Raw genomic sequence first — 16,724 nt, 5'->3', positions numbered from 1 at the left:
AGACTATAATCCAGGCAGCAATAAATAAAATATTTAGCTGCTGTAGCAAACACACATGGCCCCTCTGCTGCATGTATTACAATGTGTAATGGTAGTCCTCTGCTTTGTCTAGTGATTAGATTAGATTAGATTAGAAAGTCTTGTCCCCAAGGGGCAATTTGATTTACAACAGTAGTCGACAACCAAGTTCACACCATAAAAAACACAAAAACAAAAAACCTTACAATACATAGAAACATAAATATAAATAATAAATGTCATCAGGTGAGTTATAATGACCATGGCTGCACAGTACAGGAACACCAGCCTAAAGCTTATTTAGAAACCCTACAGCAGAGGGAACAAATGATCTGAGGTATCTGTTTGATTGGCCCTCTTAGAAAAGGTGAACCTCTTTCCCGACGGCAAAAGTCGACAACTCAACATGAAGAGGGTGAAGTGGGTCTGCCAAGAAGACCTTTGCCCTCTGAATGGCTCTTGCTTGATAAACACTGTCAAGCTGCTGCAAGCAGTGGTCAGTAAAATGTGTGGCCTGGACCACAGATCCTTTATAATGCCACTGGTGACAGTTAATAATGGACAGAGGCACCAAATTACCTCAAGATTACAAAATGTATTAAGCAATTCAACTAGAATATCAACAATTAGAAGAAATGAAGATCAGCATACCTTATCAGTCACACACCAATCACAGCCATTATGCACAGCAGAGGGAAAACACACAGCAGCACTGCCTAACATAAAACTCACATTACTATCTACCAGAGCCACTAACAGTCACAGTCTGTCATACTCAGGATGAGAGGAGAAAAGAGCTTATATAATAAACCAAACCAATTATTAAGAAGTCATGGAAGTAGGAGGTGCTAAGGCCTTACGGTAGCCCAGGAGGGAACATTGAATTGTTAATTAACTATTTTAAAACTACACGAAATGTTATATTATTTAAAATGTAAGACCAGCCGTCTACATTGAGTCCAGTTCCACATATTTCCAGAGGAGAGCTGTGGTTTGGTGCTATGCATTGGTTCAATGTGACTCTTTGAGCTGCCTGTATGGGTTCTGATCTGTAATTGATGAGCTCAGCATGAGGAGTCATGCACAGGCAGCACCTCTCAGTCTGCACACTAACACACACACACACACACACACACACACACACACACAGTCTCTCTGAATAATTGATGACTGCTGAGCTTGTTCTCCCACTCTCTCCTGTTCCGTCCACTCTCTCCGTCCTCTGTCTCTATCACTCTTCTTCCCCTCCATTTCTATTTATCCGTCTAACTTCTTCTCTCTTCTCATAATTTCTCATTATTATTCTCTTTGTCTTTTCCCTCTTCCTCTGTCCTCTCTATGCCCCCCCCACCCCCTCCCCCGCCCCTCCTCCGCCCCTCCTCGACCTCTCTTGGGACGGTCCGACAGGGTTCAACCCAATGTGGGAGGAGACTCTGGTGTTCACGGTCCACATGCCAGAGCTGGCCCTGGTGCGTTTCCTCGTGTGGGACCATGACCCCATCGGTCAGGACTTCATTGGCCAGCGCACCATCGCCTTCAACAGCATGATGCCAGGTAAGACATGGTGAAGCTGGTTAGGTACCCTCCTCCTCCTCACCTGCCTCCTCCATGGATTGTGTTTCTATGGTGACCTCTAAAAGTCTTGTTTTTGCATTGTGATTCTCATGTTTGGGTGATATCCTTCCAGATACTGACATTCTGTTTTCTGAGAGAAAGAGGAATAAAAGTATTAGGTTTATTAAGGTTAATGAGGTCAAGCACTCAAAAATGTTGCCTTTTTCTAATTAATTCAAATCTGTAATTTTAAAATTGATAAGTTCTACACTGTTGACTATTAGAAAATCTCCTGGAATAACTTTAAGACCAGTACTGTTTGGAGCACCATGCCATCATGAAATAGGAGTTTATATGTTAAATATTTTAGAAATATAAGCTACACTTCAGAAATAGTCAGATTGATATCATGAATATATTTGTGATATATAAGTGCTGAATATAAAAATAATAAAACGGGAAATGTATAAAGATACACAAATATAGTGCATATAGTACAGAGTTAAGTACTGGAAATATTTAGTGATGATCCACAGTTATCTATCCATGCAGCATCTCCAGATATAGACTCATTCTTGCACCTGATTTATATGTTGCACTATGTTGCTTATAGGGAATGACTAAGCATATACACATACAATTAGAATGAATGAATGAATAGGGAAATTAAATGAACAAGATATTAACAACAGAGTGAATGAATGAAAGTTATCAAACAAGTCAAAGGTGTAAAGGGCCAAACAGTCCTAACTAAAGCCAATAAAAATGTCATTTAAAATCTGGTTGGTTTCCGTCATGATGAAGGGCTGGTGATGGGACGAACTTCCCAAAGGATGCTGTGCATGGCAACGCAGGATGATTGATCCCAGGTTACTAAGGTCACAGCCAGAAGAGAACCAGTGTTGGTTGAGTGAAGAGCTGGTTCAGAACTTCTTCCACAGAGTCAATCCAACGTTTGATAGGCTCAGACGAGCTGAGGCTGCATAGTAAACACCCTGGGGGTTGTGTGTTTTTGGTCTTGATACGTTCACTTTCAGTCTGAAGAGTTTGATGCTAAAGCTGTAACTAACGAAAAGGGTCCTTTGAAAAGTCTTCTAAAAAACTACACAACAAAAATTGAAGATACAAAACGTACTGTAATAGATATTCAAATGCCAAACAGTGTGCAGTGGCTAAACTGATACTTGGCTTGTGGCTTTAAGCATCTTTTCAGCCTTTCTTCTTAGTTTAGGGGCCTTTTCTTGAGCTTTCAGCCCTCAGCATTAAGTGAAAAAGACAACTGCCAAATTATAGTGAACATGCCGTAACGGCTGGCAAGGCTGAGACTAAACAGAAGAAGCAGCAGACAGCAAGCACCACTCAAAGACATCATAACATCATAATGTTCCTGGATGAATTCAGCGTCTTCTGTGTTTCTGGGTTTGTTCTCCTCCATTGTCATTGTAATCAGAAGAATTGAACCATTACATAAAGATTACAAAACACTTCATACTGTAAAAGTACTGTAGAATTTAGTTTCTTTTTTGTATTGATACTAAAAACTACTAAAACCTCACCGACTGAATCCACAATATCACATACTATTCAGAGTCAAATAGTGTGTTTTAAAAAACATCTGTCTATATTTGTAGCACTAAATACTGACGTATGAGCCTGAACTCACACCAGAAGCCACGACTGTTGCTTGTATGTGTTTTACCAACTACTGTGTCTCTAATCTATACAACTAAAACACTCTACATCCAGGAGACAGATGTCACACAGCTGTACAGCCAGCAGACAGCAGTGTAGAAGTTAAAATCTATGCTGAATCTGTTAATATAGAATAGTACAAGTTCAAGCCTGAGTACACATGTCTTACAGTATTAATATTAATCTTTAACATGTGACCTGTGTGTTCGATGGGCTCTAAATCACAAGTTAGGAACATGTTATCAGTGTTTAATAGCATCTAGTTTAGACATAAGTTATTTTAGTCTCTGTCCTGTTGTGTTTCACTCATCATGTTGCTGTTTGTGTGATGTCTTTGTGAACAGGTTATCGTCACGTATACTTGGAAGGTATGGAAGAGGCATCCATCTTTGTTCATGTAGCTGTGAATGACATCACTGGTAAGGTAGGTACTACTGATGAAGCCGGCTGACAAGTAGGAAGAATTTACAATCTCTACTGTACAATTGAAATGTCCTCTACAATTAAAGCTTGTAAAACATCTTTACACAATTGCAGCATGTTAATAAGAGTCCAACCAATAATTAGCTTTAAGGTAAATACAGAATTGTTTATTTTAGAATTTAAATAATCTGATGAAAAGACAATTCTGTGGATTGACCAGGAGGACTGACAGTGAACCTTATTCCAAACCACTCTTTTATTTTTTTGACACTGCAGATAAGATGCTTGAGTTTCTAAAACAGGTAAAATTCTGATTCTTAGTCATAAACTGTCTCTCAGAAGCATTTTTGGGAAATGATAGAAAACTGAGTGCCAGCTTTCAGTTTTCAATAGTTTTAATAGTTTTAATGCTTTTTGTCACAGATGCATTTTTGTCAGTACAAACAAGTATTTAGGTTTTATATGCAGCCCTACTGCTGCTTTCTATGGCAGTATTAGGGCAGGAAGCCTACTTTCTATTCAATCATTGACAACAGGGACACTTATACCTACTGGTGATGACACATGCCACAACACTGCAACATCTGGACATACCTCTCTCTCTACCCCTGTTTAAAGATAATTATGTAAAATGTAATAACATGTAGGAAGAAAACTTTTCAACTAACATGTGAATTTAATGGACTTTGGCTTCTAGCTGGTAGCACTGTTAAGGATTTAAAGGAACTAAATATATAGGCATTATAGAGTATAGCCTGTTGTACTTATGGACACACCTGTTTATATGTGTGTTCTTCCCAAAACCAGGGAAATGTTTTTAAATGAAAAATGAGTTGAAATAAAAGAGAATCAGCAAACATTTTAGATGATAGTCTGCTTCCAGATTTGTGTCAACAGTTTCCTGTTTGAACAGGACAAACAAATCCTTACTGAAGAATAGGACTTTTGTTCAAATAACAGTTGGAACACTTGCAAAGTGAAATGAAATAGCGCTTTGGCAAATTGTGTTCATAGGAATATTAGCGTATATTGACTTTCTGTAATATTGCTGTTATTTCTGTTTCAAAATGTTATTCTTGGGTCATAAATAATGCGGTCATTGTTATCATCACACAGGCTTTAATTTAACTTCCCTTTGATTCTTCAGTTTCAGTGCACTCAGCTGTCTGCAGTCATGTTGTAAATGGCCTCTCTGTTATTCATTGTCCTTGCTTTGAACTTCCTCTTTCTCTGCTGTTATATGTGCCTATTTGTGATTTCTCTCTGACCCCCTCCTCCCCCTCACCCACCCTTTTTTTTCTCTCTTTCATCCCAGTCTCTGATTTTCGCTCTCTTCCTCTGTCTGTTTGTAATTTCAGTGGACTCCTCTTTTTCCAAAAGCTCCATTTAGAGGCAGGACATTTTTAGGAGCCCTGAAGCTGCCACTCAATACTCAGGTGTAGTGAGATCCAGTCGGCATCTTGCATGAGCCACATGCTTTGCCACCTAAATGACCCCCCCCCTCCCCCCACACCTGCACATTCACCTCTTGTCAGCGAAATGCAAGCATTAGAAAATAAAAGGCCAACTCATGCCTCACATGAGTTATGAAGGCTTGACTTACCTACATCTTCATTGATCCCTCAAGTAGATCCAATGTCTTTAACCTCCACACTGTGAGTCAGGAAATCTGACAAGTTCTCTTTCTCTCTTTTTTTGCAATGTTTTTTCCTCTTAACCAGAGGTTAAGTGCTGCACTGCAGAGAGATACAGTTCCACTCCCTTTGAGGTTATCTATTGCTTTAGTTTTTTGTATAATTGTTCAGCTTTTTTCTTTTCCAGAATAGAAATGTTTTTGACGGTTTGTCAGAAAAAAACTGACAATACAATTTGAAATCATTGTGTTATATATTAAATCAGTATATATCAGTGTTTGAGACAGTGTTGTATAGGTTACAGTCTTAATGTTTTGGGGCATACATATTTGTCATGTTACCCACAGTCTGAACTCTCAGAGTCAGACATTAATCTGTCACTTTTTCTTCTTGACACACACCCACAAGTTTCTTTTTTTTTTGTAGTTTCTACAGTAGATAAACCATTGCACCTCATGTTGGTTATCTAATGTTGCTGTATTTTATACATTTAAGTCCTTATTCTCAATGCTAGGTTGATATTTTCTGCTACACTCAAAGAGCATACCTGGTAACTTCCACTGTAGCTGGAGGTGTAGTAGTGGGTGGATGAAGGGAAACCATGAGGAAAAGGCTCCAGAACCATTTCACAACAGTCTGTCAGTCAAACACATAATTCCATAATCTGATACTCTGACAACCATTAGATTGATTGCTTTTTTTACCTTGTGTAATTGACACATTAATTGACAATTAATGACAAGATGTCTAAAACTAATGACATTCCCATCAGCCTCAGCTGTGCTTTGAGCTTTAAACAGCTAACATGGCATGCTAAAGTGGTAAATACACACTAAATATGTGCAAGTTAACATAATACGGTTTGCATGTTATTGTTAAGGCACCATTCTAAGCACAATATACCTGAAGTACAGCTGTAGTTGATCAATGTGTTAACATAAATCTAACAAACAGCATTAACCTTTTGATTTAGGCAGTGACGTGGCCTGTCCCTTGGTGCCTTGGACAAATGTTAATAATAATAAAAGCTGCAAAGCCGCCCCCCCATGCATGTCGGTTTACAGATACAATAGGGCTTCGTGCTGGTCAGTGCCCGGGCCCTAATAATAATAATATTAAACCTCTCATTTGCCTCTGTGTAACCATGCAAACAGGTGTATATCTCATAATGTCAGACTACAGCTCAGGCAGCAGAATAAAACTCATTTCGCTGCATCTGCTGTTAGCTTGATGACTAACATGTTCAGTTCCCTGTGTGGCATTTTCTGCAGCATTTAACCCACCTGTTCCCTTTTTTCAATCAGCCAAAGACTTCTTTTCTTCATTGCTGTCTTGTCTTTTTGTCCGCACTGTTGCTTTCACCTCAGTGGTCAACACTCAGACTATTTGGATCTACTTCTTTCACATTGTTTGATATTTTTAATAAGCAGTAATGGCAAGGTGTTTAGGTAATATATGATGATCCCTTGTCTCACTGGAAACTCTATTTACTTCACAGTCATATGTGTCATTGTCATCATGTCATTGTGATTTTTGACCCTAACCATGCTTTAAAGCACCTAAAGGTACAGGAGACATCCACACAGTGTACATTGTTTTAGGTTTTTTAAATTTGAATATTAAAGAAGTTGAACAAATAAGTGAGCTGTTTGTAAGGTCAGGTTTCTTACTGATCACTGTTGTACATTAGTTATACACTAATTATTCTTGGGAATAATGTGTGGTTTTATCACTAGAGGTTGGCAAAATTGGAAAATTTCAATTCTCTTAAACAGAAGTTTAAATTCCTAACATTGAGTTGAACAGGCCAACACAGCCGGTGGCTCTTCATGTGTTTACCTTTGACAGGTAGCTTCAAGCATGTGTTTACCAGACTAATAACTGACTACTGGGACTACAGCCGCTGTATTAAACATGTGTCAGTGCTCCAGATGCATAACAGGCCAATTATTTGAATCAAAGTGGAATTCAAAGCGAGTCAGCATGGATTACAACTGAATGATCATCATAAAGTCATGAGTGATCATTCCTATGTGTTATTACAGGAAATGTTTCAGATAAATGTTTCTTACTTTATAAGCATGTTCACTGAAAAATCTAACTAACTAAAAAAATAGTATTTTTGCAATGATGCAGTGTGGATGAGAACCACCTACATTACAGCACACATGACTTCTCTGTGAGGTGTTTTAGTTTTATTAAGTTTCATTGCATGTTTGTTGTGTTTGTTGTGTTTTTGTCAGGCCAGAGCAGTCAGCGGCATAAAAGGGCTGTTTCACAGAAACCCAAAGCAGGCTTCCCTGGACAGCCATGCTGCTGCACAGCACAACCGTAAGCACCCGTTTGGTGCCCACCTCCTGCGCCGCACCGCCAGCGCACCCACCAAAGGCCAGCCCAAAACCAAGAAGGGCTCCGCAGAGATCGCCATTGACACCAAAGACTACAGCTCAGAGGGTGCTAGTGAGGAGCGAGAGTCTGAGGACAAGGCCTCTGCTGCCACCTCTCACCAGCCCACACCACCACAACACCACAACAGGGATTCACTGGCATCGCACCAACCCAAGGGCCCCTGGGACCATCCTGACACCAATGGGGCTTTTCACCCAGAGGAGGGTAAAGGTAAGAGCCCACTTTTTGCTCATCCGCATCCCATGAGCGAGCCTCTGAAACGTGCCAGCCGTCGATTTCATGAACCCCTGGACACGAAGCCAGGGGTGTTTGCTCGTGTGGCTCTTAGCAGCTCAGGCAGGGTGGGGATGTCGTCCAACTGTATCACATGTGTGATGGGCATCAAGGAGAGTCCAGAGGCTGAAAGAAAGAGCCAGGTTGAGGAAAGGCAGGGATGCAAGTCCAATATGACAGAAGGGGAGAGACAGGAGAGAAGTAACCGCTCCTCCTCGACCAAAAGACAAGTTGAACCAGAGCCTCCGGGCCAGCCCCTGGCCCAACCCCAGCCCCTAGACACCCAGCCAGACTCACAACAGTCTCCTCCCCACCCCAAGTCAGGCACGGAGGCCCAGTCTCAGTTCTCGCCCCAGGCCGTCTTCCAATCTTCCCCCTTCCCCAGATCCAAAGCCAGGCAAACGTTGGCTGGCCTGCAAATCCGGCCTCAGCCTGATGCGTCACAGAGGAACAGCCGGTCCTGCAGCGTTCCCCGTAGATGCTTCCCCAATGTTGTAACACCAATGTCCAGCCTCACACCAGACTGCAGGACCGGTGTCCGTTGGCAGCAGGCGATGCCCCCCAGCTACGGCAGCGTTTGCGGCTCGACGCTGGCCCCGTTTACAAACGGTAATGCAAATGAAGGTCTCTCACTCAGCGACAGCAGCAGCTGCGAGAGCTTGTGCAGCCTGAGCAGCTTGGAGTCGCCTCCTATGCTGCCTCTACCTTCAGTCCTTGACAGCCGCAAGAGGGCCGTAGGAACCCTGCAGCGCGAGATGAACGCCCTGTTCGCCCAGAAAATGGAAGAGTTGCGCCATAAGTCCCCCATGTTCTTTTCTGGTAAGATGTATCAGCCTGAGGAAACAACCCGCTAGCTGCTGTGTAGTGCCCCACCTTTTATATACAGTAGGCCATAGACTTCCATATAGTCTCCATACCCCCCCCCACCATGGGGTTGTTTGGTAGCTGTGCTGTCATAGACGTACCTGTGCTCCATACCTGTGCGTAGAAAACTTTGCCCCCCCCCCCCAACATGTCCCTGATAGTTTAGGGATTTAGCTGCCTATCTATATTTTCTTATTGTCAACAGCTGTGATGTGCAGAGTAGGGCTGTGTGATAGAAAAACATTCATTGTTTCATGTTGTGCTTTATTGTTTATTTTATTGTGATGCACATCAAACTCAAGCAATATTTTGACCTACAGCTTCTTGACTTTGTGCTGCGTTATAAATGTATTCAAAGAACTTCAGTATTACAGTATATGAAGCTAGTGAAGCTCTGTAAATGGAGCTACATTGCACATGCTCAGTGGAGGGTTACTATGTTATCTCTATTATTATTATTATTATCATTATTATTTTCTTAAACTATGACTGATATTGATATGTTTGACAACAATGGAGCTCTACACAGCTAATGAAAACATTTTTCAATACACACAATACTTGTAAGTTGGATGAGTTCATTGTTGCTTTGCTTTGGCTCTGCACATGAGATTTGTTGACTTTAATTAAAATATAGAAGTTCATAAGCCATATCCTTAAGAGTAAAAATAAATGTTTTAAGGTAAAATATCAAATAAAAAGACAGACTTCTTTCATTCCATGTTGGTCCATTAGAGTTTTAGTTTTTGTAGCTTTTACCTAAACCTTCAAAGTATCACTATTTTAATTAACTGATTCCAATGTTGTTTCCATTTGCCTAAAATACTGTACCTCGTACTACCCACATGCTTGACAGATGAGGGAAGTGGTAAGTTTTTAACCCAAAAAGTCATTTCAATTTAGCTTAGTTACAGTTCTATTGTAATGCATATGGTCTAAAACTACATTGACAACGTAAGCACACTTATGCTACATATCAGTGTTTTCTATAAACTTCTGATTGGCAGAGATGTAAGAAAAAATGTAAAATAAATCCTACACAATGAACATTTGAAAATAGCCAGTCCTCACCTGGGAGAGTAGATCCTTGAATCTAAGAGCTAATGTGTATAATCAGGAGTAATTCATTGATGAAAGGGCAGTTATTGCAGTCATTACACTGACCAAAAAAAGCCTAAAGAACAGCATTATCACTATTGTTGTCTTGGCTTTAATAGCCTGTTTTAATCTGAGCAAATTTGATTTAATCTGCCCAATCTAATCAGAAAACATCTGCCTGGTCAACATATAGACTGAGTGACTCAAGGGAAATCTAATAACGCAATAAATACCTTCTTGATGATATTTTGTCTCTTTTACATATGTGATGAAGAAAATTGAATACCTTTGAACATAATGCAGTCCACTCTAACTCAAACTACAAGCTACAGCACAGTGATATCTTAAAGCTTAGTTAGTGCTTTACCACTCAGTTCAAGTCTGAATTATACATTAGTTGGAGACTACGTCGTGCCTGTGTAATGAGAGTCACATGACACTGATGTCAGCTGCACCCAGATGAAGACCCTCTCCTCCCAACAGCTGTTCCTCCCCACACCCACTCTCCCTGTTTATCATGTGATGAATCTGCTTTTGTTACTATCACATTTAATCTTGTGGGGAAAACGTGGTCCAAGTATCCTTCAAAAGTTGAATTTAAGATTTTTGACCTGACCCTGAGTCATATGATGCTGGCTACTTTTTAGTAAGTCATATGATGAACTTTCTACAGATTGGTGACACATTTAAGGAAAAACTGGTATAGGTTTGAATGCTTGACCCCTATAGTAAGGGGGTCTTGTGGCTGTGTTATACTCTGGGGGGCATTTTGATGGCATGGAGTGGTCTCTTCCAGGATAACAATGCCCCCACTAATGGAGCATGAGGGCTCACTGAATGGTTTGATGAGTATAAAAATGATGTGAATCACATGATATGACATCTCAACACAACTGAACAACTGTGTTAGACAGCGCTCTCCATCACAAACACCAAATCTGGTGATATCTGTTCATCCCTCCTGTAGAGTTCACACTCAGAATCAGTCTTAAGGCCCATTAAAGCTGCTCTCGTGGAACATAGTGGCCCCACATCTTACTTACGTCCTCGAATTTGTCACCAATCTGTATCTGAGCAACTTTACTTCTCCTTGCTCATATTTCAGTGTGAAACAAATGCTCTGATGTTTGTTCTTGTGTTGATTTGGAGATCAGTCCATGATCTCTCTCCTGTTAAAATGATTTTCTGTTCTGTAAGCCATTTCCTTCCCTCTACTCTCCCTCTTTTTTCCCATTTTTTTGCTAAACTCCTTTTATTCCTCTCTGTCCCTTTTGCACGCTCTCTCTGTTCCTAGTGCAGAATTGAGGGGATGACCAGAGCCAGGTAAACTACTGAATGCATGTAACCTTTAAATGCATCCTGTGCACCTTCACCTTCACTTCACCCATCCTTCTCTATCTCACATGTTACCGCTGGGGGTTTTGTTTTCTTCCTGTCAGGGTTGGCAGAGGTTTGAAATCTATACTTCTCTCCTCTTTCACATTCTTGAAACTGTGAAAGTAAAGAAAGCACCATGTCAGCTTTTTTTTTTCATTCTGTTCACATCATGTCTCACAATGGGGGTGCAAAGTAGAAAAGGTTTAGTTGATGACAAAATTCACTTCATAGTGCACACAGTTTATATCACTTCAATGTATTATGTCTAGTACTTTGTTAAAACTTCAACATGATTCAATTGTCTTATTTATGTAGTTTGCAGCCCATCCTATCAGTGTTAATAACACTGAACCCTACTCACAATGTTAAGCGATAGGTTAAGAAACATGAGCAGTGAGATGATGATGATGATGAGGAAAGTTTTTAACAAATAAAAGAGGAAATTAATTGTAACAGTAAAATTACCGATTGTAAACATCTGCTGCTGTTTACAGACTGGCTCTCCAGTTCAGCTTTGACGTACCATTTGTAATGATGGGGCAGCTGTGGCTGAGGAGGTAGAGTGGGACACAGTTTGATGTCCAGGTCATCATGTTGAAGAAGATAGAAGTAATTTATAAGTGCATTTCATTTACTATTTAACTTGCAGTAATTGTAGGCACATAGTTTTCAAATATCTTTACTTTTTGTTTCACCTGGGTGCTATTTTTAGTGTCTTACTAGAGTACACTATGCACCAGACCATTTAAAAAAGTTAACTGCATTCATTCTGAAGCATTGTTCAGTCTTGTTCCTGCCTCTCTGCTGCACCATCAGAGATGTTTGAAGTAAAACAGACTGCACCTCCCTTTACTGAGTTATTGTGTTTACCCCACAGTTGGTTTAAGTTGTTTTTGGTCAGCTTGTCTTAAGAGGATAGTTGTTTAGTCATTCAGCATTTTTTGAAGATGAACTACATGATAAATCTAGCATGTGCACACAGTTCAGTTGGGCCTTTTTCGTTCTGTTAGCATGACATTCATAAAAATGGATTTTTTTGTGTACAAGATGAGAATTGCAATTCTCATACATATGTACATTGTTGAATTTTGTTGTAGTGATGTTTTCACGTTCGCAGATCTCAGAACTTGGTGGGCACAATGTTATTGTAACTGCTAGAAATGATGGTTCAATTATAGAAACCAGCTTGGAAAAACCTGAAATGACCCTTTAATGTTTGAACATGAAAGTTCATTCTTCACATTAGAAACAGCAATTTGACCCAATAATCTTGGGTCTTGTACTTGCTTTTCTCTTCTATCTTTCAAATATATTCCACGGCCCTTATCAACAAACAAAGTAAAACAGACAACAGAGCTGCCTCAATGACAGCTGTGCACACTTTTTCCTGATGAAGTGTGATACACTTGAACAATCTGGAAAAAGATAGTCAGTGTACCATGAATTTCGATTTTTTTTTGGTCAAACTATCTGTTAAATATTTTATTGTTATGGACACTTGGAGTGGCTTCATCAGTAACTCCAAAAGTAAAATGTATAAACCTCTCTGTGTAAGACTAATTATTCAATGATCCAAGGTAACAAGAAGTTATAACTTCACAACAGTTCTTAACTTTAAATGAAATATGTTCAGACACAACTACCCAACATCCACCAACCTGCTCAACAATGGAGTAATATTATTATTTTTTATTTTTAGTAGTTTGGTAACACCAATTGGTATTGTCATTGCCTATGTCACTCTGAAGGTCTGCCCCCGCCTTCACATTAAAATGCATTCATTATAAAACAAGAAGCCATGAGGCAGCATTAGCTCATCACAGTGAAAAAATAGAGCAGACCAGCAAACTGCATTTAGCCAAATGTGGATCAGCCACATCTGGACAATACCTGATGCCCTTAGCAGTATCTGCACCCACACTCATTAGAAACAGATGTCACTTTTACAATTCATAACAGTGGTAAAGTTCTGTATTGTCTTTCTTTCCACAGATTGTTCCACAGTGCAGAGACCAGCTCCCCCTCTTCCAGTTCTTGCAATAAACTCTGGAGACGCCAGGAACACACGCTTTACCCGCTCTCTCTCCACTCAAGAAGACAGCCTGTCTTCATATCACTCCTCACCACCACTGCACTCACCATCCACAGCAAAAAAAGCAGAATCCCCATCGACTGTTCCTTCAAATGGGGTGGTGGACAGCCCTGTCAAAGTGAGCAGGGACCCTAACAAGCTCCCTACACTTCCTCTGGTGAGCCCTGCTGACCCATCACAGTGCAGCCAAGATACCCAAACCAACAGAAGCACTCGTTCATCCATGGACCCTACACCAAGCCAAAGGGGAACCCTAGAAACTCTTACAGAAAGGAAAAATGATACAGAAGAGTTGAAGTTTGACCACAGAGGTGACTCTCCTACTGCAGCTGCCTCCACTGGAACCCCTGTAGTCCCTGCAGCTCAGACAACACAGGCCAGGAGAGCACTTTTCAGCAATCTTTCATCGCACACACCAGTAAGAAGAACAAAAAGTCAGGGCCACTTTCGGGTGCCTGCAGCCTCAGCTGGGCAGGCCCAGTCAGCAGTACCAGAGGTCTGTACAGATGCCACCATGAATGACCGCCTTTGGAGCAAGCTGGAGCCAGGCAGCCACAGAGACAGCATGTCCTCTTCCTCTAGCATTTCTTCCAGTGACACCGTCATCGACCTGTCCCTGCCTAACCTGGCTAGGAAGAGCCTGCCCACCGCCAGCAGCACCTGCGACCCTCACTGGGTCAACTTCCGGCACTCAGCTTTAGTCTCTTACGATGCCTTGCGAGTGAGCAAGAGCAAGTCAAACCCCAATCTTCAGCAGAATGAGTGTTCCATCGATGAGCTCAAGCCCCGCCCTCTGCAACCCCCCAAGGAATCTTCAGTGGATTCTCCCAGCAGACTGACTCAAAGGAGGCACACATGGAGCCGGCTCTACATGGAAGGGCTCAAACAATCATCAACCAGCAGGTCCTCCTCTGCATCCACAACCCCAACTGCTACATCCCCAACAGCTACAGCCTCCATGTCCAAAAGCCTTGGGGATCTGACCTCTGAGGATATTTCCTGTAACTTTGACAGCAAGTACCGCAGCATCAGCCGTAGCTTCATCGTCAGGCCAACCAGGGACCAGCTGCGCAGAGGCAGCGCACTGAGGTCCCGACCATCCAGCGATCTGACAGAACAACTACGGAAGCTCACTGATGTGGAGCCCCTGACTGCTAGTGACTTCACCCCTAAAAACAAGCCTCAAGAGTCTCAAGTGGAATCGGTGGATGAGAACCTGGTGCGGAGGACCTCCTCGAGGAGCCAAAGCAGGGTGCGGTACATTGCAAACAGGGCTAAGCAGGCCCAAGAAAGGCAAAGGCTCCAGGGCCTGGTCCAGGGCAGAAGTGCAAGCTTTAGCCTGACTGGTAGCTTTGGCAGTGGAAGTAATGCTAGCCCCATTGAGGAGCGGGGTAACCCAGAAGGGGCGTGTAGCATGGCCCGGAGTCCCTGCACCAGCCTGGACCTGCTGAGTCAGCTCACCCCTCTAGGATCCCCCTCCCCTAGACAGACCCAGTTATCCCCAGACCCTGACAACAGCGAAGTCTTTTTCATGCTCAAACTCTAAGAACTGGCTGACTTGGAACTGAGTGTGAGAGATACAGCTAGAAACTTGTTTGGAATACAGTCTGCTTTTGTAGTAGAAGTAGAAATCTTTTTTAGAAAAAGTTGCATATCCTACAGAATATCTCACAGAAAAACAGTTCACAGTGTACATTATTTCAACCAATCTTGCAGCAAACTGCTCCTCTGAATCAGTAACACATGAACAATCACTTCTGCATCTTGAGGTTGTACAAAATGTTTTTTTATTTAACTTTCACATTCAGTAAACATCGTCCTGAAGTTCTGGAGGAACTAAAAGCAACGACTGCAGCTCTGTCATCGGTTTGCACCAAATGTTAGATAAATGCCAGAATGTATTTAGTGAAAAATACCAGGAGTTTTTATATGACTCTTTATGTTGACATCTACTCTTATGTTTGAGTATTTTTTGGAACATGATCATACAGTAGCAATAGAAATAGATCGATTCTTTTCACTCACTTGAACTGTCATGGTATGCTTTAAGTAAGTTGAAATTTAGCCTACTTAATGTCAAGGCATTATTATCATCAGTAGACCATACATCCACTAGCAATATTTTGAAAATGATGGCATGGTATCATGTTAAACATAATGTACAGTTTGATGCTAAAAGCTGTGACTTGTCTCATGTGAAAAAATAGAAAGGAATTATTCCTACAATGCAGGATGAAAGGTCTTATTTTTAGTATTTTTCGTGTAGTGCTTACATTGTAATTCGACCAAGCTGCCAACATTTGACTAACTTTCCTGATCTGTGGCATGTCAAAGCACTGAGATCACTGGTAGACTATTCCACACTGACTTTAGCCTATTTTATTTCACTGCATGTGTTTTATGCACTGTAATGTTTATCCTAATGCTGTGCTTTATTTTACAAAGATTTTTTTATATGAAGATTTGTTAATATTCCATACTTCTTTCTTTTTTTTCAGATTGTTTGATGATGCTCGCAAGAGCATCATATCTGAATCCTTGTATTCTCATTGGTCCTTGGTACTAAAGCAAGATGGAAATGATCTGTATCAAAGCACATTTATTTGTTGACCTGCTGTATTGTTTGCACTGCCATACCAGTTCTTTGTGCAAAATTTTAGGGAACATATTTAATTCAAACAATGTGTAATTATGACCTGAATAAATCTCAAATGAATATTAATGCAAGGTTTCATGGCTCATTGACTTCTTTTTACAGTTGATCAATTAACAGTTGTCTTAGTTGGGAGACAAAGACGAGCCGTTAGCAGACCAATTAAAATGAGTCTTATTCAAGCTGACATGTAAAAGCCTTTGGCCTTGGTTTTGGCAGTCTGCTCGCTGCTCTAATTATGGACTCTACTTGGGTCTGTGTTTACCAGCCGTCACCTCTCTCAACCTCCCTGGCAAAAACCCAGCAGACCCCCTGCAGGAGGGAGAATGTTCCAGTAGAAAGACTCGAGGCTGCAGAAGAGACAACAACCCTCAGTCAGTCATTAAAGGAGAGAAAAACATCTTTTTAGCATCACTTGCCACCCAAGATCTTTTTTTTTTTAGGCTGCAAAACTATTTACTTTGACTTTCTTAAATCCTAGTGTGTCACTATGGAATAAAATCTTCATCATAGGTTTTGTAAATTCCTCCAAAATATTCTGAACTATTTGGAAGAGTCCTTGGTATAATTGAAATGTCTTTTAAACAGCACACACACGCTTGGATAACTAATATAATAACTTTGATAGAAATTGATT

The 16,724-nt window shown here is 41.0% G+C and overlaps 1 protein-coding gene across 1 annotated transcript in view; it reads left to right on the top strand.

The window, feature by feature from the left end:
- The window catches only part of plch2a (phospholipase C, eta 2a), a 215,864-nt gene extending 200,546 nt beyond the window's left edge, over positions 1–15,318 (top strand). Inside the window, exons 20-24 of the mRNA XM_053316848.1 lie at positions 1,426–1,572; positions 3,609–3,688; positions 5,046–5,123; positions 7,565–7,940; positions 13,335–15,318. Coding sequence (XP_053172823.1) covers positions 1,426–1,572; positions 3,609–3,688; positions 5,046–5,123; positions 7,565–7,940; positions 13,335–14,980 — 2,327 coding nt within the window. The 3' untranslated portion in view covers positions 14,981–15,318. The remainder of the gene's footprint in view (positions 1–1,425; positions 1,573–3,608; positions 3,689–5,045; positions 5,124–7,564; positions 7,941–13,334) is intronic.
- The last annotated feature ends 1,406 nt before the right edge of the window (positions 15,319–16,724 follow it).

The sequence above is a fragment of the Scomber japonicus genome, chromosome 4 (genome assembly GCF_027409825.1).
Source record: "Scomber japonicus isolate fScoJap1 chromosome 4, fScoJap1.pri, whole genome shotgun sequence".
Lineage (NCBI taxonomy): Eukaryota > Metazoa > Chordata > Actinopteri > Scombriformes > Scombridae > Scomber > Scomber japonicus.
The sequence above is the reverse complement of the archived record's forward strand: the minus strand, read 5'-3'. Positions and strand labels throughout refer to the sequence as shown.